This window comes from Microtus oregoni, unplaced genomic scaffold (genome assembly GCF_018167655.1).
Source record: "Microtus oregoni isolate MIOR12 unplaced genomic scaffold, Mior012 000003F_ref0000135, whole genome shotgun sequence".
NCBI lineage: Eukaryota > Metazoa > Chordata > Mammalia > Rodentia > Cricetidae > Microtus > Microtus oregoni.
The window spans coordinates 62,200,391-62,222,498 of NW_024543062.1; the positions used below are offsets into that span (position 1 = coordinate 62,200,391).

General features: G+C 52.0%; 1 protein-coding gene across 2 annotated transcripts in view; it reads right to left on the minus strand.

Moving 5' to 3' along the window:
* Mfsd4a (major facilitator superfamily domain containing 4A) overlaps nucleotides 1-17,892 on the minus strand; it is a 36,615-nt gene extending 18,723 nt beyond the window's left edge. Inside the window, exons 1-6 of one of the 2 annotated variants that reach the window (XM_041647060.1) lie at nucleotides 17,547-17,892; nucleotides 9,983-10,181; nucleotides 8,779-9,039; nucleotides 5,187-5,352; nucleotides 4,682-4,797; nucleotides 3,561-3,734 (exon numbers count right to left, since the gene is read on the minus strand). In XM_041647060.1, the coding sequence (XP_041502994.1) occupies nucleotides 3,561-3,734; nucleotides 4,682-4,797; nucleotides 5,187-5,352; nucleotides 8,779-9,039; nucleotides 9,983-10,181; nucleotides 17,547-17,776 (1,146 nt within the window). In that variant the 5' untranslated portion in view covers nucleotides 17,777-17,892. The remainder of the gene's footprint in view (nucleotides 1-3,560; nucleotides 3,735-4,681; nucleotides 4,798-5,186; nucleotides 5,353-8,778; nucleotides 9,040-9,982; nucleotides 10,182-17,546) is intronic. The other variant, XM_041647064.1, reaches the window with a different exon arrangement.
* Nucleotides 17,893-22,108: the final 4,216 nt, after the last annotated feature.

Genomic DNA, 22,108 nt, shown 5'->3' on the forward strand with positions numbered 1-22,108 from the left:
GCGGGCTATGGCAGTGCACACCTGTAATCCCAGGGTTTAGGAGTCTGAGGCAGAAGAATTATGAATTAGAAGCAGCTTGGGCTACACAGTAAGACCTTGTCTCAAACAAACCAAACAAAACCAGAAAAGCAGGCACTGGAGTGATCACTCAGCAGTTAAAGAGCACTGGCTTCTCTTTCCCAGGACCTGGGTTTGAGTCCCAGCACCTACATGATGACTCACAGGCAGCAGTAACTTCAGTTCCAGGGAGTCTGATGTTCCCCGCTCCCTGCCTCTGCCTCTGCGGGCACCAGGCAGGCAAGGGACCTGCACAGACATATATTCAGGGAAAGCACCCACACACAACACCCCGGAATCCTCATAAAGGTGGAAAGAGAAAACCAGCTCTTCAGGGTTGTCCTGTGGCCTCCACACACTTAGCATGGTCCAGGTATACCTCCTGACATATCTCTCTCTCTCTCTCTCTCTCTCTCTCTCTCTCTCTCTCTCACACACACACACACACACACACACACACACACACCCCTACTGCTACTAAATTAAGTTAAAAGAGCAGAAGTTGCTGGGCGGCAGTGGCGCACGCCTTTAATTCCAGCACTCAAGAGGCAGGCAGGCCTCTGTGAGTTTGAGATCAGCCTGGTCTATAAGAGCTAGTTCCAGAACAGGCTCCAAAGCAACAGAGAGAAACCCTGTCAAAGGAAAAAAAACAAAGCAGAAGTCACAGGTATATCTATGATTCCAAATATAACACATTTCTTTGGCTCGATGACCCCACAGCTCTGTTTATTCTTTCTTCCTCTCTGCTCAGTTCCTGGGCGTGACCAGAATTCTATTGTGGGGTCTCCATCCACATCTCCTTTGCTGCAGTCACAAGATTCAAATGTCTCCATGCTAGGGACACTTACTATCCTTACAACCATGATGCTGGTCCAGAAAAGCCAGACACACGTAAGAAACTGCTCCACAGACACAGCCATCCCCTGGACCACCGACAGTGTGATCCCCACTGAACTCGGACTTTCCACTACCTGTCTGTCCCTGACCAGCAGCTAACTGAAAACCCTATTCATTCTCTGCTGTCCACCAGTCGTGTTTAGGAGTTGGCTCTAGGGGCTGGTATAGCTCAGCAATCTAGCACATCCTTAGCACCCCACCCCCTGAAAAAACAAGACTCCACACACCTGTAACCCAGAAACAAAGAGGACATTGTTCTGGAGTCTGCTGAACATTGGAGGAGGTGCTGAACAAGAGGTGCTGAAAACCATCCTGACCCCTGGTGGCCCAACACTTGGAACTCATGAAGCTGTGAAAGCCTCTGACTAGCGCCAAGTGCCTTTTTTTTGTGCGCCTGCACCTAACTGTGAGGAGCTGCGTTTGTCAAGGTGGTGAAGCCTTTGAGGCTGGGCACATCAACCTGGTGACTAGGAGATAGGAGATGATTGGTGGGCTGGGGAAACCCCCAGGGTGGTCAGCTGCTGCCGTGTACTGGTTAAAGACTAGCGCAAAGAGTAACCTCAAGATGCCACCAAAGATGACTTTCCGCACAGGAAATGAGCAAAGGAAATACTTAGCTCTGAGGGGCGGGGGAACACTTCCGTGTCGTCGTTTGGATTTCAGAAGACCCACAGGTACAGGCTGGGTCTTTAGGGTATTTTTGTAGCTTGAACTTACAGGTGGTAGGACCCTGACCCGGTGGGACTCCCTAGGTCACTGGAGGCATGTCATTGGAAGGGACTGTGGCAATCCTACCCTTCCCTTCTGCCCTTTTCCCCGGCTTATGACACTAACAATATGCCCAGGCCTACTCCAGCCTTTGCCATCCAGCACCCCATAGACTAGATCATAGACTAGAACACCCCAAAGTGAGAGCCAGACTAACCCCTTTCTCTTTATAGTTACCGTACACATGTCACTGTAGTGATGGAAGGGCCCCATCCATGTGATCGCTCTAGCCCCCTCCTTGAGTCCTGTTTTCTTCCTCCTTCACTCAGAAAAGTCCTGTCCCCCCTGCCCCACGAAACGTCAGAGAACCTTTCTGCCTAGTTCTGCCCTCTCTCAGCTATTCTGCAGGAATGGACGACCTCTCCCTGACTACCGTCAGAAGCGTTTTAATTGCTGCTTGTTTATTCATAGGTGAGTTCTCTCTGTTGCCCAGGCTGACCTTGAACTTAACCCTTCTGTCACCTCCCAAGTGCTGGGACTGTAGGGATGCACCATCACCACACCTAGCTGGGAAGTCTTTCTTTGTTTCTTTCTTTCTTTTTTTTTTTTTTAAAAAAAAATATTTATTTATTTATTATGTATGCAGCATTCCTTCCATGTATGTCTGCAGGCCAGAAGAGGGCACCAGACCCCATTACAGATGGTTGTGAGCCACCATATGGTTGCTAAGAATTGAACTCAGGACCTTTGGAAGAACAGTCAGTGCTCTTAACCTCTGAGCCATCTCTCCAGCCCCCATCTTTTTTTTTTTTTTTTTTTTTTTTAGTTTTTTGAGACAGGGTTTCTCTGTAGCTTTGGAACCTGTCCTGGCACTAGCTCTTCTAGACCAGGCTGGCCTCGAACTCACACAGATCCGCCTGCCTCTGCCTCCCGAGTGCTGGGATTAAAGGCGTGCGCCACCACCGCCCTGCCCCCATCTTTTTTTAATGTTATGTGTATGGGTGTTTTGCTTGCATATATGTCTGTGCACCAATTGTGTGCAATGCCAGAGGAGGACACAAGAGGGCATCAGATCCCCGGACTTGGATTTACAGAGCTTAGTCATCCCATGGGTACTAGAAATCGAACCTGGTCCTGGAAGGGCAGCCAGTACCCTTAACCACCGAGCCATCACTGCAGCTTGGGAAGTGCTTTCTTTCAGTGGATTTCCTGGAAAAGCCGTGAGTTCCCAATCCCTGGAGGTTTTAAAACAGAGACTGGCAGGGATGTCGCAGAAGTGATCCAAGACTCAGGGGAAGTTTGACAGAGATGTACCCTAAGGGTTCTGTAATCTGAAGTCCTTTGTCATAGATGGTGACATGGACGTACATCAGGACACAAACCTTTATCTATTGCTTGGCCCAGACCCTGTTCCCAGCCAAGCTAGTTCCTTTGCCTGGCTACATGGTAGTCTGGCCATCCAAGACTCTCCTGGAGAGTTGCCAAAGGCAAATCCTAGGTCAGGCCAGAAGCATTGACTCCAAAGCCTTGCTCCACTGGTGAGAAGGCTCCGAACAGCCGGGCACGGTGAGAAGTGCAGGAGGACCAAGGCTGAGATCTACATCCCTCATAATCCTGGCAGACGTCAGCTAGGGACCACTTTCCATGCCATAGTAATCACCCACTGTCTCTTCTGTTGAGGTGTTTAAGGATGTAAAGTCAGTGGCCCAGGCAGGGGAAGGAACTCTGCCAAGGATACACAGCAGGTTCCTCTTCCTTGATCTCCACCCTCCCTTGCCAGCATTCCCCTCCTCCATTTCTACCTCCTCACCGTTCCAGCAGAATATAGTCCTGAACAAATGTCTCGGGCAGTGGTAAGGGCAGGAATAAACAAAGTCTGTACTCCTAAGAACACTTACCACGTTGATGAACACCATGGTGGCTGGCCTCATCCTGGAGGAGACAGGGATGGAGATGAGCCGGCCCAGGGTGATGAAGCCCCAGAAGAGGCTGGGGAGGTAACCAGCCGTCTTGTGTCCGACAGACAGTGGCTTCTCCACAGCATAGCTATACACAAAGGCGGAATACGCACCCTGTGTGAAGAGCGGAGAGAGTGAGCCTCACTGAGCACGCCAGGGCCTCAGCTGGGACAGGCTGGGGAGGGCGGGCAGAGGCCATCTGGTCTTGTCCCTGGTGGCTCAGCCCAAGATGCCCTGGGAGCTAAGATCATGTGGTACACTCACACCCAAGCTGAGGACAGAAATGGTGCCACATAGGTCCCCATGGGGAATCCCTACAAGGCTTGGGCAGACAGGCCTGGCTAGAAGGAAAAGGGCTTAGCCTCTTGCTTTACAAATGAAAGAAAGAGAGGAGAAGGGTCCATATTCACCCTAGAGCGGTCTGCTGTGGCCTGGGGCTTGTGAATAGGGCCTTCTCTTAGGAAAGTCCCTCCTACAGCAGTCAATCACAGCCAATCAGGACGTCCCTAACCTAGAAGACTTCTCGAAAGGGCACTAAATAGAGTTGACAGAGTCACCCACTGGATGGACAGATAGGCTGGAATGTGGCTTGTTTATGACACGAGCTTGTGAAGCCCCATTGACAGCACACCAGAGTTTATATAGTGTCGCCTCTCACAGGGCAACAGGGCTGTGAGCTGTCAAAACTGTGGGTCACAGCCAGGCATGGTGCTTTTGGGAGAAGGACTAAGAGTTCAAAGCCAGCCTAGGCTACATTTGATCAAAACAGAGCAAAGCAACTAGAACTGAAAAAATCTTGGGTCACATAGAATTGGAAATAAAACAAACAAAACACCAGACAGGGCTCTTTCTAGAATTCACCAATAAAACGGAATGGTGAGAACAGAACAGATTCCTGGTCCTCACGGGTTGTGGCCACTGTAGAAGATGGGCAGGACACCAGTTCATTGCTCTGTAGGCGAAGTTCTGCGGACCCCTTGTGCTTTTTTATCTTCTTCCCAGTCCAGGCTGGGTACCACGGTAGAGGCCTCTCAGCAGAGCATGCTAAGATGAAGGCTCACCATCATCCCGTCGGTCATGAAGAGGACCAGAGCGGCTGTGATGTGGATGGCGAAGAAAGAGCATGGGGCACCCTGGAAGTTCCTCCTCTGACAGCAGCTGAACAGGTCTTCCTGCCCTGAAGGAGGCACAGAAGGGTGGGGAGAGTCAACCCTTGCTCCAACCCCTCTGCTCGCCTAGTTAGGGGCATCAGCAGGGGCTGCTTGCCGCCTCCACCTCCCCAGCTTTCAGGTACCTGTGAGGAGCAGCCACTATTCTTTGCCCACTCCTGGTAGAACTCAGGCTCACAGAGGTTAACTAACTCCCCTAAGGTAACCCGGGAGAGAGTAGAGAGGATGGAGACAATCTTCCCTTTTCATTCTTCCTGCCAGGTAGCTCCATCTCTTACTTACCTTACAAAAACTGCCAGGACCAAAGATTGTTTCTGACCCCTAGCCCTGCGCTCTAGGTTCATCTTCTGGGTGTGGGGTTTCTAGGGCTGCCAGAATAGATTACAAGAGCCCGCACCTGAGTGTGACTGAAACCTGGGGGCCAGTGAGGAGGTGTCGTCCTTCTCAGCGGGCCGGGTCTCCAGTGCCAGCTCGTCTGCAGACAGGAGCAGTGGCTTCCGCTGGGGGCAGGTCAGCAGCCGCTCCTTGGACAGCAGGAAGAGAACAGCCAGGGGCACTGGGAGCTGAGGGCGGTAGAGGGGGCAGGAGGGTCTGGCTTGCTACATGTGGTCCATGAGGCAGGCTCACAGTCCAAGGTGCCCACCTCACCAAAGAGCCTTTGCCAACCCATGAGCCAGGCATCTGGGTGCCATCTAGGCTTGGTGTGAGCACTGCTGGCCTTGGCCACACCTATTTCTCACAGGAGATAGGGAAGCCTTTCAAAGCCTGGACTAACAAGGGTCCTGACTACTTAGGCCAGGTGCCGGTGACCGGCTTACTAACATCCTTACTCCCAATACTGCTACAGCACAGTGCCTCTTGTTTCTGTGTGTCACAGCCCGATAAAATGTGACTGGGGGTGGCAGTCTGGAAAGAGCACTCACTGTTCTTGCAGCGGGCTTAGATTTAGTTCCCAGTACCCACATGGTGCTTCACCACTGTCTATAACTCTAGTTCCCGGGCATCCGACACCGTTCTCTGGCCTTCGCAGTCACTAGATGCACCTGAGATACACTGACACGCAGGCAAAATACTCATACGCATCATGTCATTTTTGAAAGTGCCATCAGGGGGCAGAGGATGCGGCTCAATGGACGGTACCTGTGTACCAAGCATAAGGCCCCTGGGTTTGTCTCTGGTACTATCAAGGGGTGAGAAAAATGTGCTGAAAAGATTTGTTATCACATTTCCCAGATGGGACAATCGAGGTTCAAAATTATTATACAGCCACAAACTGTTAGGACTGGAGGAGACCTGGGAGGTCGACTAGACACAGAGAGTGCAGGGTTCCCCCACATGGCCAGCACTGGTTTTCGGATTCCAGCCTACATGCATGTTCCTACCTCTGGGCTGCTCAAGTGATGCTGTATCCTTGGAGGGTACTGAGCTCTGTTAGGCGCTAGATGACTAAGCCAGAAAACACCGGCACGGGAAAAGTGCCTGTTTCCCCTCCCCCTGCCCAGCTCTATGCTCTCCACACGGAGCCATTTAGTCCCAAAGGTGCTCCCTAACCCAGTAGGAAACTCCTCCTACTTCTGAGGTTGCCTGGAGAAGCAGCCACTGCCTCCCACAAGTGTTCCTGCCCAGGCCCAATCACCCTCACTACCAGGAAACTTTATGAAATCTAACTGCTGTTCTTCCTGGTCTGGCTGTAAAGATGCTCACACCAGTCTGAAGACAAAAAGCCACCCAACCCCATGCCGACACCTCCCTGTGGTGCTCTTGAGAGCCTATTTCAACACTCGAAAGGCAGCCAAGGTCACAGTTAGGTGTGTTGCCACACACCTGCAGTCTCTGCTACTCAGAAGGCAGGAGCTGAAGATCAGCCCAGGGCACCCCAAGTGTAACCCCAACTCACAATTTACAACAACAAACAAGTTCAAACAGCCCTTGGAGGTTATAAAGCCACACACGGAGACCTGCATGGCAAGAGACCTGTGTCTCTGTGCTGGGGAGACTCAGCCCTCCCTCCAGCAACTGGGGAAGCAGGAAGCAGGCATGGAGGCCTCAGCAGCAGAAAGCCTGACAGAAAGCCAAAGGGAAGCAGCTGAACCCCAGGCCTGGCACTTGGGAGGCCTGAGGAGGTGGGTGAAGGGAACGGCTTCACGACAGATTAGCTGGCAGGAACATACCTCGTTTTTACAGGAATCTCATTCAGGGACACCGGTGCCACCCTGAAGACCAGCCAGTGCCGGGCAGGTGTGTATGTGTGTGAGCATAAGGAAGCCAGTCCATCTACTGCTGTAATTCCCTCGGCCGCGGGCTATTTATGTTCAGACACACACAAATAGGGAAATTCCCAGAAATCTTGTAGCAAGCAGCCTCACCAGTCTGCATCTTTGTGGGGAGAACAGACCCTGGGCCTATGCAGGGCTTCCTGCGTGCAGAGTCATAGCAGGGATCCTTCCCTAAGCAGGGATGCAGGTTCAAATCTGCCTTGATCCAAAATGGTGGCCACGGGTATAAAAGGGACAGAAGAGAGGAAAAGTGGTACCTTGTTGAGGGCATCACTGACCTTCCAGCCCAGGAAAAGGAGCAGACTAGGCCTTCTCAGTTCCCTATCAGGGCCTCAGGCCAGGGAGGTGTGACACCCCTCTGTATGCCCAGCACTGATCTGGTCGGGGCTTAGGGCCCTTTCAGTCCTTTATGCAGGCATTCCTCTGAAGCAGTGCAGTAGCCTACGGCAGAGAGGCCCTGGGCGAAAGTGAGGAGGCTCACACAGGGACTCTCTCCCACAGCCAGGCTATTGGCCACCTGGAATATCTTCACTTCCGGCCCATGATGAGGCCGGTCATTAAGATGGCCTTGGGTCACTCCCAAGCCTGGTGGGTTGGGGACCAACAATCTCCCCTGGGTTCCCAGGGGATCCTCTTGAAGTGCAGAGCACTGGAGGGTTCTAGGTGGAAGCCAGAATCAATGCTGACTTGGCCATGTGCACGAAAGGGGCCTGAGCGGCTAAGCTGGTCGGGGTCAGTGGTATCTGTGTTGTCTAGTGTCTTGTTAGTGACCCAAACTGGAGTCACATGGAAACAGGGAACCTAAATTGAGAAAATGCCCCATCAGATTGGCCCGAGGTCACGTCTGTCGGGCATTTTCTTGATTTATGCTTGGCGTGAGTGGTGTTGCCCCTAAGCAGGTAGTCTTGGGTTGCTTTATAAAAGCGAGCTGGGGGGAGCGGGGAACTGGGTAGATGATGGCTCAGCAGTTGAGTGCACTGGCTGCTCTTCCAGAGAACCCCGGTTCAATTCCTAGCACCCACATAGCAGCTTACACACGTCTGTAACTCCAGTTCCAGGGGTTCTGACACCCTCACACAGACATACATGCAGGTGAAACACCACAGAACATAAAATAAAAATAAATTATTAAAAAAAAAGCAAGCAATAAGCCACGGGGAGCAAGGCAGCAAGCAGTGTTCCTCCATGGCTTCCGCTTCAGTTCCTGCCTCCAGGTTCCCACCCTGGCTTCCCTCCATCATGGGCTATAAAGCGAAAGCCAAAATAAACCCTTTTCCCCTTTAGCTGTTATGGTCACAGAACAAACCAAACGAGGACAGTCTCTCTGTCGTTTCTACCACAGGAAGCAAGAACTCAAGGCGCAGGGCCCAGGAGATCCCCATCAGTGATGAAGGACCCCAGAGAAGAAGCCACTATCTGCCATGAATGGCCTCTTGGTTATGGAGGAACAGAAACGATTTTCCACAAGCCTCAGAGAACTTGGAAGCTGACCCTGATTTTCACTGTGTAAACATAGCCACAGCCTTCCTTTCTTGAGAACTGCCAACACAGAGTCACAGTGAGGGACTTTGGAGATGATCCCTACAGGTCACTTCTCTCCCCTGACTGGGGCCAGGCATGTTTCCTGGGTCTGAAGATTCTGTGCTGGGAAGCTGGACTGGGAGGCCTGCATTGTCCCCAGCTCCTTACCCTACCTGTACCAGGGACACTTACGTTGATGAGAGCCATGATCCAGAAGGCATAGGATACGTGGTTCTCTGTCGAATCCTTTGGGGGCAGCCTAGGGATCGTCTGGTTTGACCAAGGTTGGGTTGCTGCATGATGCTGGCCCAGGACCGGGGATGCATGGAACAGGTGGCTTCTGGAGGTGGCATTGGCTGTGCTATTAGCAGGAAAGCAGTTGGCCTCTGACAGGAAGGGATCAGCAATCAGGGGGCTCAGCAGAGCACCAAAGCCCACGAAGAAATGGAGGACCTGGGTGGGGGGTGGGTACCACTCAGCCTGCTTCAGGACTTGCTTCCAGAGGGTGCAACCTCCCCTCACCTTTTACCTGGTGTCCCAGCCAGGGTCCCCCTGCCTGGCCCGAGAGTTGGGAGGAAGACTCAGGAAGCAGGAGAGAGAAGGAAGAACGTCGAGAAAAGCCCCCTTGCGCCACACTCGATACCTGGGGTAACTGGTGTGGCAGGAGTCAACCCTTCCTCCCCCTCTCCCTTCCCCAACTCTATTGGCATTGGTGCTGTGCCCGTTATGGTGGTCAGTTTCACCAGCTTGATTGGACTAAGACACAGCTGGGGCACTAGGAAAGCACCCCTCGGGGGATGTCTGTGAAGGCATTTCCAGGGAGGCTTAACTAATGAGGGAAGACCCACCCCAAATATGGGTGACCCCATTCCATCAGCTGGGGGCTGAGGCTGAGTCACAAAAGGAAAAGGAGACAGCTGAAACCTGGCATTCCCCTGTCTGTTCCCTGGTTGGTGCCAAGGACTGAGCCATTCCTGACCACACCGTTCCTCCACCCCCCATCATGGACTGCATCCCCCTAAACTGTGAGCCAAAATTAACTCTATTCCCTTAACTTGCTTCCTTGGGTACTTGGTAACAGCCACAAATGCTGGGTGACTGGAAGGAAAGAGGAGAGGAGGAGAGAGATGTGAGAACGGACAGCGAGCCCTCAGTAACACTGCCTTTCCTCGTTAGAGAACTTTAGTTAACACCGGGATTCCTGGGAGAGGCCAACAAGGCAGGCAGAGATCACCCCTGGAGAGAGGGAGAAAGCCAAACCCAGGTATTAGGTTACTGATGGTGTGTGGCCCAGCTAGTAAGTGATCAGGACGGGCTGAGCCACCACCATCCCTGGGAACAGCCTGGGAGCTCCCTACGCTCTGCCCAGCACCCAGCCTCCCCCTGTGCAGCTCACCTGAAGGAAGAAGGCTGAGTCCTTCTGGTATATCCTCACCAGCTGCATGTTGGCCACGGTGTCGATGCAGCCCATGGCTAGGCCCGCCAGCGCTATGACCGAGGCCAATACCTTCACATCATGGCAGAAGGGGATGACAGCAAATACCAGGGAGATGGCCAGGGTAGAGGTGAAGAGGGCCCATAACGATTGGGCCAGGCTGGGCAGGGGAGAGCTGGAGTCAGCAGAGGAGCCCAGAGCCTCCCTGGAAGGCCCCTGCTCCTCCCCATTGCTCTGCTACCAGTGGGAAGGGAACTGCTCACAAGCTGTGGGCTGCAGGCAGGTGCATGAGTAAGCGCGTCCTAAGTGCAGCAATAGCTTCTCATGGCTGCCACGAGTACTCCGGATGTCATCCTGGTGCTCACTAAGCTCAAGCTACTACGTTATGTTGCCAAAACCTTAAATTATCCACTTTAAGCAATTCTGTGAGACAATATTCCTGTCCCCCCCAGGGAGGCTCCTTTGAGCATCTTCAAGGGACATCTACAGATAAGGGTTGGGGACCCAGGATGAGCCTGAGCCTGGAAGTCCTCAGCTGGGCAAGAGTAGGGCCAGGTAAGCTACGTGTACCCTTCACACAGGAATTGACAAGGGCTGTCTTTCCAGGCAGAGCCAAGCTGCCAGGAGCAAAGCTACAGCACAGAATCTGGTTTATTCAGTATGCCTCTTCAAGGACAGAGGTCAGGGGCTATCCCCACGGAGACCAGTGTGAGCAGTTCCTGGTTTAGACAGACATCAGAACATGCGGAGGGCTATCCCCATGAGAGATGGATGTCAAGATCCTTTTAGCAGGGAGAACCAAGTGCCTAGCGACAGGATCAGGCTTGTGTGTTTAGGACCACTCTATAGGCTGGGTTGGGGGAAGAGCTTGGGCAGCAAGAAGGTTCTGGAGGCTGTGGAAGAATGTCCTCAGATTATGAAAAGGGAGAGGGGTGATTCCAGAACACTGGAAGGGCAGAGGGGACCCCCAGAGGTGGAGCAGACTGTTTTTCGCCAGCACTCAACTCTGGTCTCCCGGGCACTCAGCCACCTCATCTCCTTGCATCCGATTAAAGCCTTTATCAGAGGAGTTCTGTTGATAGCAGCGGTTCATTATTTTGTTATTTTCTCATTTCCAGGCTGATCTGCTGAGGAGATCACTGTTCATGACCCCTGTCTGTTCCCACTCAGAACCTGGGGGTAGACTTGCTTCAAGGCCCGACTGAAGAGGGTAGAGGGAAGGTGGCTACAACGTGGCTGCAGTCTTACAGCTGTCCCTTGGTCCCTGCTCTGACAGTCCCCAGCCCTGACCACCCAGCTAACCTTACTCCAGTGCTTGCTTGTGTTCCTGCTTCCTGCTCTGTGATACCACATCTCACTGGCCTCTTCCTCCGAACCCAGTTCAGAGGGGATGCCTATGCACACAGGCCTGACGAAAATGGTAGACCTTAACTTTCCACCCTCTCTATCTCCTTCCACACTTTCTTTCCTTGTCTAAGACAGGCAGGCAACCTCTTGCAGACCAACTTTGGGAATAGCAAGAGTCACTTCTATATGTACCTTCACCGACCCATTACCATGACCTCACTCACAGGCCAAGTACAAATACTCTCTGAGGAATTAACCCATTATGTATGGCAGCTCTCCTAGCACTCTGAGGTAGAAGGAGGAAGACAGAGAGTTCAGCACAGCCTGGGCTACACAGCGAGACCATTTATCAAAAATGCAAAAGAAACCAAACAATTGGATGAGACCTGGAGGAGTGGCCATACTGTGTGTCTAGTGTGTGTCTATCAGGTGTCCTGGGGTACAGCTTGTGTGGAAGTGGTCCAGGACAGCCCTCAGGCTTCTCGCAAAACCCTGAGGGCATGGAATCTAAGACCAACAAGCTGTGACAGAAGAAACCACGGGGAGGTAGGGAAGGGGAGGAAGGGTAAGGCCTGGTGTTGCCATGTGTGCAGAAGCCACCGACATTCATCCACAGTGGTACAGACTTTTAGTACACGTGAGCTGAGCATACTGGGAGGTGGACCTCACGCCTGTGCCCATTTGACTCATGAGTGAACCCAGGCTAGGAGGAAGCGGAAATGGAAAATCCCTTCCCTCTGTCTCCTGCCAGGACTTGGGCTGTAGTTGGAGTCTAAGCTGGCTACCAGAGTCTGGAAGGCTGACCCACACATTTGTCCTGAGAGTAGACCAGCCGTTCAGTCTTGCAGGTGTTGCAGCGGCTGCGAGTAGACATTCCAGAAATCCTTCAGAATGGAGCGTGGCTCCCAGGGCCAGGCTAAAGTATATGCACTGCCGATTTTAAATCCCTTTCAGGAAGGTGGGTAACTGGAGATTACAGAGTAATGTTAAAAAGATTTTGACATCAAAGATACAGTAGACTGTGTGATGAAAACACTTGGTTCGAGGCTCCCCTCTGATTTTGCCCAAAGTTTGACCCGTGGCAAGTCACTACCTCTCTCCTCTTGAGCCTCGGTTTCCTCCCCTCTAACTGAGGATAGCTAAGTGCTCCATCTTAAGGCCTCATGTGGTTCCCTCTCCAGTTCTCATCCCTCCTTGCAGCGCTGGGCTTCCTCAGCAGGGCCCAGGATATGTGCCAGCGAGAAGAAGGCCGGGACCAGTGCCAGCTCTAGGTGTCTTCCTCTCCTTTCTCGTGAGTGATCCTTGTAGGCCGATCCGGGAATGCCCCAAGAGCCCACCTCCTGGCCACACGGTGTGTACCAGTGAGAGCAGCTCAGCTAGCACCTAGGGACCTTCTCACCTTACAGACCAGGAAGCTGAGGTCTAGATGGGAAGGCAGTAGTGTGGAACTGATCCCAGGGGCTTGACGCCCAACTGAGGCCAACATCCAGCAGAGCGCCACTGACCTGCCCTCCACTGGAACTCAGACATGAATGTTAAATGAATCTCTTTCCTCCAGGGCCTAAGAAACATATGCCAGAAAGCCTGATAAATGGTCAAGTTACTTATTAATGACTTCACAGGAAGCCGTAAATGGGAGTGGAGAGAAGGAGGGGCCAGCATCCTCCTTCAAGTTGGCTGAGATTGCCTGCTGGGCCACTTGGCTCTGTGACCTTGAGTGAGCTGCTCTAACCCCTCTCAGCACTGGTTGCCAGGTGTACATGTGACCACCTTGGTGTGTCCCTGCCTTGGGCACCTGGTGCCGTGAAAAGACAGGCAGGGCCACTCCTGCTCTCCGTCTGCAGCTGGGGAGAACTCTGCGGAGGCCTCATTCCACGCTGCTGGAGTCACCCCAGGGTCTGGGATACTGCTGTTCTCCTCAGGAACTCCCTCTCCGTGGCAAGATGCTCGGGGCCTCTTTTTTTTCCCAGTTCCAATGGACCCATCTCTTTCTATAGAAGACCCAGGGAAGGGATGGGGACAGATTGGTGGGAGTCCCAGGAGAAGCCTCACCTACCTACTTGAGGGAAAGAAAGTCCTTTCAGGAACTAGGATCAGTTGGCAATTTTCTCTGAAGCCAGGCTGGTGGGGGCAAGAAGGGCTCCCTATACCGCAGTCACCTCAAGCCTCCGTATGGATGTTCATGGCCCCATGTTGGGGAGGCAGGACTGCCCTGTTTGACCCAGGCTGTGGCTGCACCCTGCCCCAGTGTCTCTCTGGGTGCTGAACATTTGCGAAGTGCCTTAGAGCCAAACCTTAGGTCTGTCTGCCCAGACACCTCTCCCCCAGTTCCTGACATACCTGACCTGTTTCTCAAGAGGCAGGTTCTTTTGCTGTATCGGACACCCTTGTAAAGACAGCCCCATAGGCTTGCCTGCCCCTTTTTTATGCATCGTTTCATTTACCTGATCGCCTACTTGTGAAAATCTGGTTATTTCCACTTATTTATGACGAGTAATGTGCACATCCAGGCACACATTTTGGTGTGGGCAAATGTTTTCCCTTCTCTTGAGCGTAGACTGAGGAGCAGAACTGTCGGTTTCATGCTAACTCCATGCTGAAGCTTTGCTTGTCTTATTTTGATTGAGACAGGTTCTCAGGTAGTCTAGGCTGGCCTTAGAGGCCTTATGTAGTGAAGGATAGCTATGAATCTCCATCCTCCTGTCTCCGTCTCCCACGGACTGGGACTACAGGCTTACACCCCTATGCCTGGCTTTCAGATGTTTTTACACAAGAACCTTTCTGGTGCTGAACTCCCAGTAGGACTCTGGCACATGGTGGACAAGCTGTTGACGGGAAAAACAGAGGCTTCTGGAAGTGATGTCAGTCAGAGCCCAGCCCAGAGAGGGGAACTGGAGGTGTTGCGGTCCAGGGTCTGCAAGGGGCCAGTGACTCGAGATGCAAGTGGACTTGGAGCTGGCTATGAGGAAGGTGTGAAGACTCAGTTAGCTCTAAGGGTTTGCAGGAGGGATTTTTTAGCTGGGTCTAGGCAGCAGGAGACTTGATGATAAGAGGGACTTAAGATTTAAAAAGATAGATAAGGAAGGTGACAATTGGCATGTGTAGCTATCCAGCCCTCGACCACTTAGTGCAGGGGAGAAGCCAAGGAGATGCTGGCGATTTTAGATTGTCAATCTACTGATGTCCTGAGATAAGGGGGTTTCCCAGCTGACCGGGGTGATTAGACAGGTACCACAAAACTAGAAAAAAACCCTTTTGTCTAAATACCCCTTATCTGTCCTGTCAATCACATGCCTCCTCAGCCTGCCAGTCACGTGGCTTTCTATGTCTCTTCTCTAGATTTCCTCTTTGCGCTCAACAAGATTTTCCTAGGGAGGCTCCAGTTCAGGATCCAGTGGCTGTTCCTCCTCTGCTGGCCCTGCAGATGGCCTTCTTTAAAGGCCAAGCCCTTTGTCTCTGCTAAGGGGAGCGGAGGAAGGCTGGGTTGCCCTGGGGTCCCACTCCAACACTTGCCCTACAGAGGCATCTAGAAGGCTCCCTGTGGCCCAGGGCCCTCAGATTAGGCAGGAGATAGGATCTAAGCACAACCCTAAAGCAAAGCATCTGTGTGTCTCTCCCGCCCCCCTCTCTACAGCTGGCCCCTGAGATTGGTTAAGGCAATCCCCCATTCTGAGTGCCAGCCTGGCGCACTGACTGGTAATCACTTAAGCTGAAAAGCACTTCCTTGCAGGGACATTAGCATTTCAACAGACGGGGAGGTTGTGCTCCCCACTTTAGAGGCCACGTCAGGATTGGCTGGGCTTCTGTTCACTTCCGGGGTGGGAATGGGGAGACTGCTCAGACTTAGCCAGGTGGGGGCCATCATTGCAGACACCCAGAATTTCCACCTCTTCCCCACCAGAACCCTGCTTTGCTCTGTACCAAAGAAAACAGTTCTTGGTCTTGAAGCTGTGAGGGCCGAGACTTAGAATTTAAAGGCTAACCCCGAGAGCCCTGCCTGGCTCTGGAAGAGCCCAGAGGTCCACACTACCTTCCCAGGGACTGTCAGAGCTCAAGAAAACTCAGCTCATGAAGACCAACAGGATATCTATGCATCTCCATCTCCTGCACAGACCTTAGCAACGGAGCAGTCACAACAGAGCGGGAGCCCCTTCCAAGGCACCTGGGACTATGGACAAACGCCCACATGCAAACCCTGGAACTGTGCAATGTGGGACAAAGTCCCCCTTCCTTTCCCTCCCTCCCTTCCTTCCTTCCTTCTCTTTCTTTCTTTCTTTCTTTCTTCCCTTTTCCTTTTTCCTTTGTTTTTTGTTTTGGCTGCTTGAGACAAGGTCTTGCTATGTAGCCCAGGCTGGCCTTCAACTCAAGGTTCTCCTGACTCAGCCTCTGGAGAGCTGGGATTACCACACCTAGGTGAATTTCATAACCACTCTATGCCTCTACTTCCTCGTGTATAAAACAGAGACAATATTATTACTTTGCAGGGCTGTAGTGAAAATGAAATAGGTTGATACAAGAACTAAGAATAGCCCTGGCACAGGCCTTCTGCACAATGGTTTAGTAACTATTGTTGACATGGCCGTGGTTTCCTGCTGCAGGGCTCTCTCTCTCTTGCCTATTCCGAGTCCTGGTGGATAAGGAACCTAGAGACAGGAGCAAAGCCAGGGAGAGGTGGCCCAGTTGAGTGTGTATGTCTTCCCATTTCAGAAAGACAGGCTTAGAATGATCCTCATTCGCCTTCCTGTTTGCACTACATGTGTTCCTAAAAAGTCCTAGGAAGGAGAGCTTCTCCAAGTCACATCCGTGAGGATTAGGAGTGCGGCCCAGCAGCAGGGAGCTTGCCTGACACACATGCATCCATGGGTTTCATGCCCAGCACCCCCACACAACGACAGACTCCCCTCCTCTGACAGTCAGAGATATTCCCTCTTTCTCTTCATTAATTTTCTAGGTTGAACAGGTCTTTAAAATTCCTGTATATCTGACCCTATCCCAAACCCACAAAAAAAAAAAAACCCAAAAAAAATCAAAAAGCAACAACAAAAAACAAAACAAAATAAAACAACAACAACAACAAAAACCACTGATAGGTACAAGACTTGCTTTGGAAAATTCTTGCATTTGCAAGAGAATATGGGGGAAATGAAAATCGTCACTTTCCAATTCTGAGGTATGGCAGGCTCTGGATTGCTTTGACTGGGGTCCACTTTCTGTGGACATCTGTACTGCATCTTCCCACCGCTGCTGCACACACAGCTGGAGGATTAAGCACTTAGAGCCTTCAGGCCCAGAATGGTCTCTACACCCGGATATTTTAATTACTTATTTTGCGATAGACCTCCCAACCGTGGTTTTATGGTCCAGGTGGAATTTGGAGGACCACATAGCAGCCTCAGCTCTAGGTCTCTCTCTGTTCCTGACTGAACAGAGAAGGAAGGCTGCTGCCCTTCTGGAAGAGGGACTCCTATACAGTTAGCCAGGAGAATAACACTCTGCGTAGCACCCAAAGGGTGTCATTCCGAGTGCCAGAGAGAGATCAGAGCCCTGTCCTGGCAGAGGCCAGGGAGGAGTAACAAGGTAGAGGGGTAGAGAGGGGGGACCCTGGGCACCAGAGATAGAGGATGGATGAGAAGCTTTTTATTTCTCTACCTGGCTTTCACTATACAGTCTCAGAGGCCCAAGGGCTCAACCTCCGCAGACCAGCGCTGGCTCCCTCAGGAGACCCCAGGAGCTTACCACCTGTGCCAACTGATGCGGAGCTACTATTAGTAGAGCCAACAATGGGTGCCTGTTCAAACCCACAGGCCAGTCCTGTCACCGAGAACTGCTCCCTGAACTGGCATCACCAACTGTCTTCCCATCTCAGTTCCAATTCCACCTCCAGTGCTGGGGCTACAAAACCTCAAGAGGAGCAGCGAAATAAGGGTCCTACGCATTTCTGTACATTCCATCACTTCTTGGCTGGTGGGCACGGAGAGCGAGGGCGGAACGGTTTTAAGCTCTCTCAGGGGTGAGTGAAGGCAAATACATAGCCCAGAAGTCACCTTCAGTCCCGGGAGAGTTTTCCGGGAGAGCTTGTGGTGGGGGAGGGAGGCAGCCCCTGGGCTAAGACCCAGCCCAGCAGGGCAGGTGGTCGTAGGTGCGGGGAAGTGGAGGGGCGCGCGGGCGCGACACTCACGTCCTTTTGAAGACGCCCCCGAGGGCGCTGCCCAGCAGGAGGCAGAGCTGCTGTGAGAAGAAGACCCAGGAGATCTGGGGCAGCGAGCTGTGCGTTTGGCAGCGGAGGTCCAGCAGCGTGGGCCCCAGGAAGGCGATGCACAGGCCGAAGCTGAAGAAGACGCTCCAGTAGGTGAGCGTGGGCTGCAGGTTGCGGCGGAGCAGCCCCGACACCCGGCCGTCGCAGCCCATGACTCGGCCGGCTGCTCGCAGCGAGCCCAGGGCCGAGTGCGGCGGTCGACAGGAGGCCGGGCGGGAGGAGGAGAAGAGAGGAGGGGAGCGCCAAGCGGCTGCCCCGCCCTCGGCCAGCGCGGGGACGCCCGGCGGTCGGGGGCGCCGTGGACGCACGTGTCCCGCCGCGGGGACCGCCCTGCCTCGCCCCGCCTTGCCTCGAGTCCCCGGGGACCTGGGCTGGAACCCATCCGGGCACGACCCGCCGTCTAGCGCCAGACGCTCCACGAACCCCACACTGCAGCCTTTCCTCTTGGAGACCTGAATTCTCTTCAGTTGATCCTGGGGGTGCCGCAGGTAGACTTCGAGGATCTGCCAGTGCCTCCCTCTACCCCACCCGAGAGAAAAAGTAGTCTCGTGTGTACATTGTTTTCTTGTGGCTTTCATTTGTAACCTCAAGGGGTTTAGCATATTGTCCTTGGAGCCCCCTTTCCCACCCCTAGACACTTGGACCATCGTTTTGCTGCTTTTAGGTTCTGGAATTGATTCTAAGGCCTACAGCATGGTAGGCGAGTGTCCCCAGTCTTAGAAACTTAGGTCTTCTCCACTCTAAACTTGGGGATAGGAGGGCCAGCACTGGCACCTGTCCGATAGCAGATGTGACATGCAGGAAGACTATTTCTTCCCAGTGCAGTGAGGGAGGGCAGAAACCCTAGGACTTCTAGAGTAATTCTGAGATAATCCTCCAGAGTTTTCGTTCTCGAAAAGGTCTGCACGGGGTGGAGGGGCTTGTTTAGGCTCCAGGACCCTGCTGCAGACCCCAGTAACCCTGGATGGTTGTGTGTGGTCCCGCCTCTGATGGAGCTAGGATGTGCCTGTACCAGAATCTAGGAGCAGAGCAGTAAGGCTCTTCGGTGTCTTTCTTGCCACGTGTTCTAATAGTGGTGGAGGTAAATACATCTTGCCCGCTTGTATCTAGGGGTACCAGGACTGAAAGTTCCCAGACAGCGTTTGGCTGAGTGACCGCCATGGCGACTTGGCATGAAGTGGAGACCATCAGTTTCTCTTGCAGGCACACTGCCTCAAAATGCTACCCCATACCTGTTCCATCCTGTCCTGGACACGTCCTTTCCTGGGCTATATTCATCAGAGGAAGGCTCCAGGAAGTGTCCCGCTGTCTCAGTCACTCTGTGTGGGTGATGGCAGGGACTAACTTAATGGTAATAAGGGTGGGCTTTGCAATACTTGTTATAAAGTACAACGTTACCATTTAGAAAAAAATGTCATAATCACCAGCTTTTGAGTCCTCTCAGCCACTGCTGCAACATTCTAGAGCAGTGAAGCTCAGAAATGGGGAGGGTGACCTCGGGTTCAGACCCCTGCCTCCTCCCGTTGTCCCAGTGATAGCGTGATTGCCTTGTTCCTGACTGACACTTCTACTGATGGAGACTTTGCTTGCCATTTTCTTCTCATTTTTTTAAATTATTTATTTATTATGCATACAATATTCTGTCTGTGTGCATGTCTGCAGGCCAGAAGAGGGCACCAGACCTCTTTACAGATGGTTGTGAGCCACCATGTGGTTGCTGGGAATTGAACTCAGGACCTTTGGAAGAGCAGGCAATGCTCTTAACCACTGAGCCGTCTCTCCAGCCCCTTTCTTCTCATTTTTAATGTTTTTAAAAGATTTATTTATTTTATGTATGATTTGCCCGCATGTATGTCTGTGCACCTTGTGTATGCCTGGTGTCGGTGGAGGTCAGAAGAGAGTGTCAGATCACCTGGAACTGGAGTTACAGATGGTTGTGAGCCACCGTGTGGGTGCTGGGAATCTGATATGGGTCCTCTGGAAGAACAACCAGTGCTCTGAATTGCCGAGCCATCTTTTCAGCTCCTGCTGGTCACTTCCTGGAGACCAGCTTCCATCGTGAGTCAGCTCTCGGGTAGGCTGTCTTCCACTGAGCCGAAGTGTCCTTCTTGTAGCTAGCTGTTCCCCAAAGCCTCACACAGAATGACCCTCCTGCTCTGCACCTGTTAGTTCTTCCAACATGGGATCTGGATGCAGGGATTTCACACGTGACCTGGACACGGGGATTTCACTTCTCCAACCAGGTTACCTGGAACTCTTCGTGATTTTTCCAGATGGTGCATTCCAACTGCCTTGCCCTACCTACCAGCTGGCTTCTCTGCCACAACGGCCATGACCCTGATAACTGGAAGCAGCCCAGTGTCTGGGATGATAAAAATATTTTATAGTTTGATCTGAATAGAAGTTGCTGTTGACTTTTAGAGGATACCTCCAATATATTGCTTTTTTTTTTTTTTGGCAAGCTGAGCAATTCAAATTAAACAGAAAGCAAAAGTCTTAAAGTGTTTGAAATCAGGACCCTGTAGCCTGTACTTTCCTTTCTTCTCCCTTCTCCCTTTCCCTTCAACTCTCCCCTTCCCTTTCCCCTCTCTTCCCCTCTTCACCCCTTTCCTTTTTTCTTTCTCTTTTGTTTTTGTCTGCCTGTCTGTTTCCCCACTTGGTGCTAAGGACCAAACTCAGGGCATTGTCCATCTGTGTGTCACTCTGCCTCACGCTCCACAGCTGGCCCTTGAGATTTGTTAAGGCAATCCCCACTCCATACTACATGCATGTTCTGTCACTGAGCTAACCCCCAGCCTTCCCTGAACCCTTCCCTGCCCCTCTCCCCTAAGAACACAGAGAGAGCTCTGTGGAAATCCCTTATCAGCAGTAAGGCCAGATTACAAAGGGAGCCCACTGTCCATCTCAAAAGACTGGGGACCAGAACGCACACAGAATAGCAACTGTCCCTGTGCCCATTTGAACTCCAGAACCAGATACTTCCTGATAATCCCTTAAGAAGCTCTTAAAATTGTCTGTGTCTCTTCACTTCTCCTCTATAGAAAGAGACATCTAAGCTTCCAAGTGATGTCGTTTGGGTAAATTATCACACCCTTGTGATTTCACCCATGTCAGGGTTCAACTTTTTATCCCATTTAATGTTCCTCAGTTTATTCTAGCAAGCTTTCAAAGGACAGAGGGAATCTCCCTTTACCCCCACATTACCCATCAGAAACATCTGTAGAGGCTTACTGGGCTGTACACTTACGAAGTGGGCACTTTATCCCATGTAATTTGTACTATAGTAAAATAGTCAGAGAGTAAGCAGGAGTGAGGGGAACACCCTGCACCGAGTCTGTGCTCAGTCCTCTTACATCACTGGAGGCTCTGCTGTACGAGGCTTTGGGTGGAGATATGGGGCATGGGGGTGGGCAGCTAGGGGATGCACTCTGCAGGGGGGATAACTAGAGACCAGAGGAGCTCTGCCTGGGAAGAGGACTTGCAGAGGTGATGGAAGCAGATCGAGAAGATGAACTGGGGACAGCAGGGTCAGGCTCATCCTCTTTCTTTCTTGTCTTCTACTTCACACATTCTCCACATCCTCCTAAAGAATTTAAGATCGGACACTGTAAAAGCCAGGCAACTTCATCTGGGGTCTAAGAACTGCAGCTGGGAAAGCCCGGATCCCACAGCTGTGAGTGCACCTAAGCGACTCATCTTGCAGAACTTAAGGACAGAGGAAGTGCCACAGGTACCTGGGAGGAGGGCGGCTGTCAGAGACACAGGCCTCTCACCCCCCAGGCTACTGTTCCGGGCTTGCACATGATTGGCTGAGCTGTATGCACAGGTATAAAATTCGTTAGTCTTTTATGAGCCTGTTACAGCTACCGTATCCAATAAAAGACATTAATACCTTCCATGGCCTTGACCCAGCTCAAAGTTCTCGTTCCCATGCCATTTTCACGGCCAGTTTAAGAATTCTCTCTCTCCCTTGCCAGGAGGCAAATGCCTTTGTTCCCAGTACTTGAAGGATAGGGGGAGGAGTTCCAGGTCACCCTAGATGCATAGAGAGTTGGCTAGGCTACCTCAAAAACTAAACAATCCCTATGCGGCACCCCAATATTTGCATAGATCAGTAGTTCCTTAAAGTCCCCCCAATTTCATCTTATTTTTTATTTATTTTTTGTCGTTCTGAGGCAGGGTTTCTTTGTGTAGTCCTGGCTGTCCTGGAACTCACTCTGTAAGCCAGGCTGGCCTCAAACTCACAGAGATCTGACTGCCTCTGCCTCCTGAGTGTCGGGATTAAAGATGTGTGCCACCACATTCGATTTATGGTTCCAATTTTATTTTAAAATCTCCTCAAGAGTTAGCATTTATAAGGAAGGGAGGCTCACAAGGTCCCATCCTTCCTTGAGGATTGCTAACTAAGGAGGTGGAAGAAACATTTTCTTCAGTGATGTGGCTTCTGGTAAGTCACTCATGTTCCTATAAATAGCCCCCTCCCG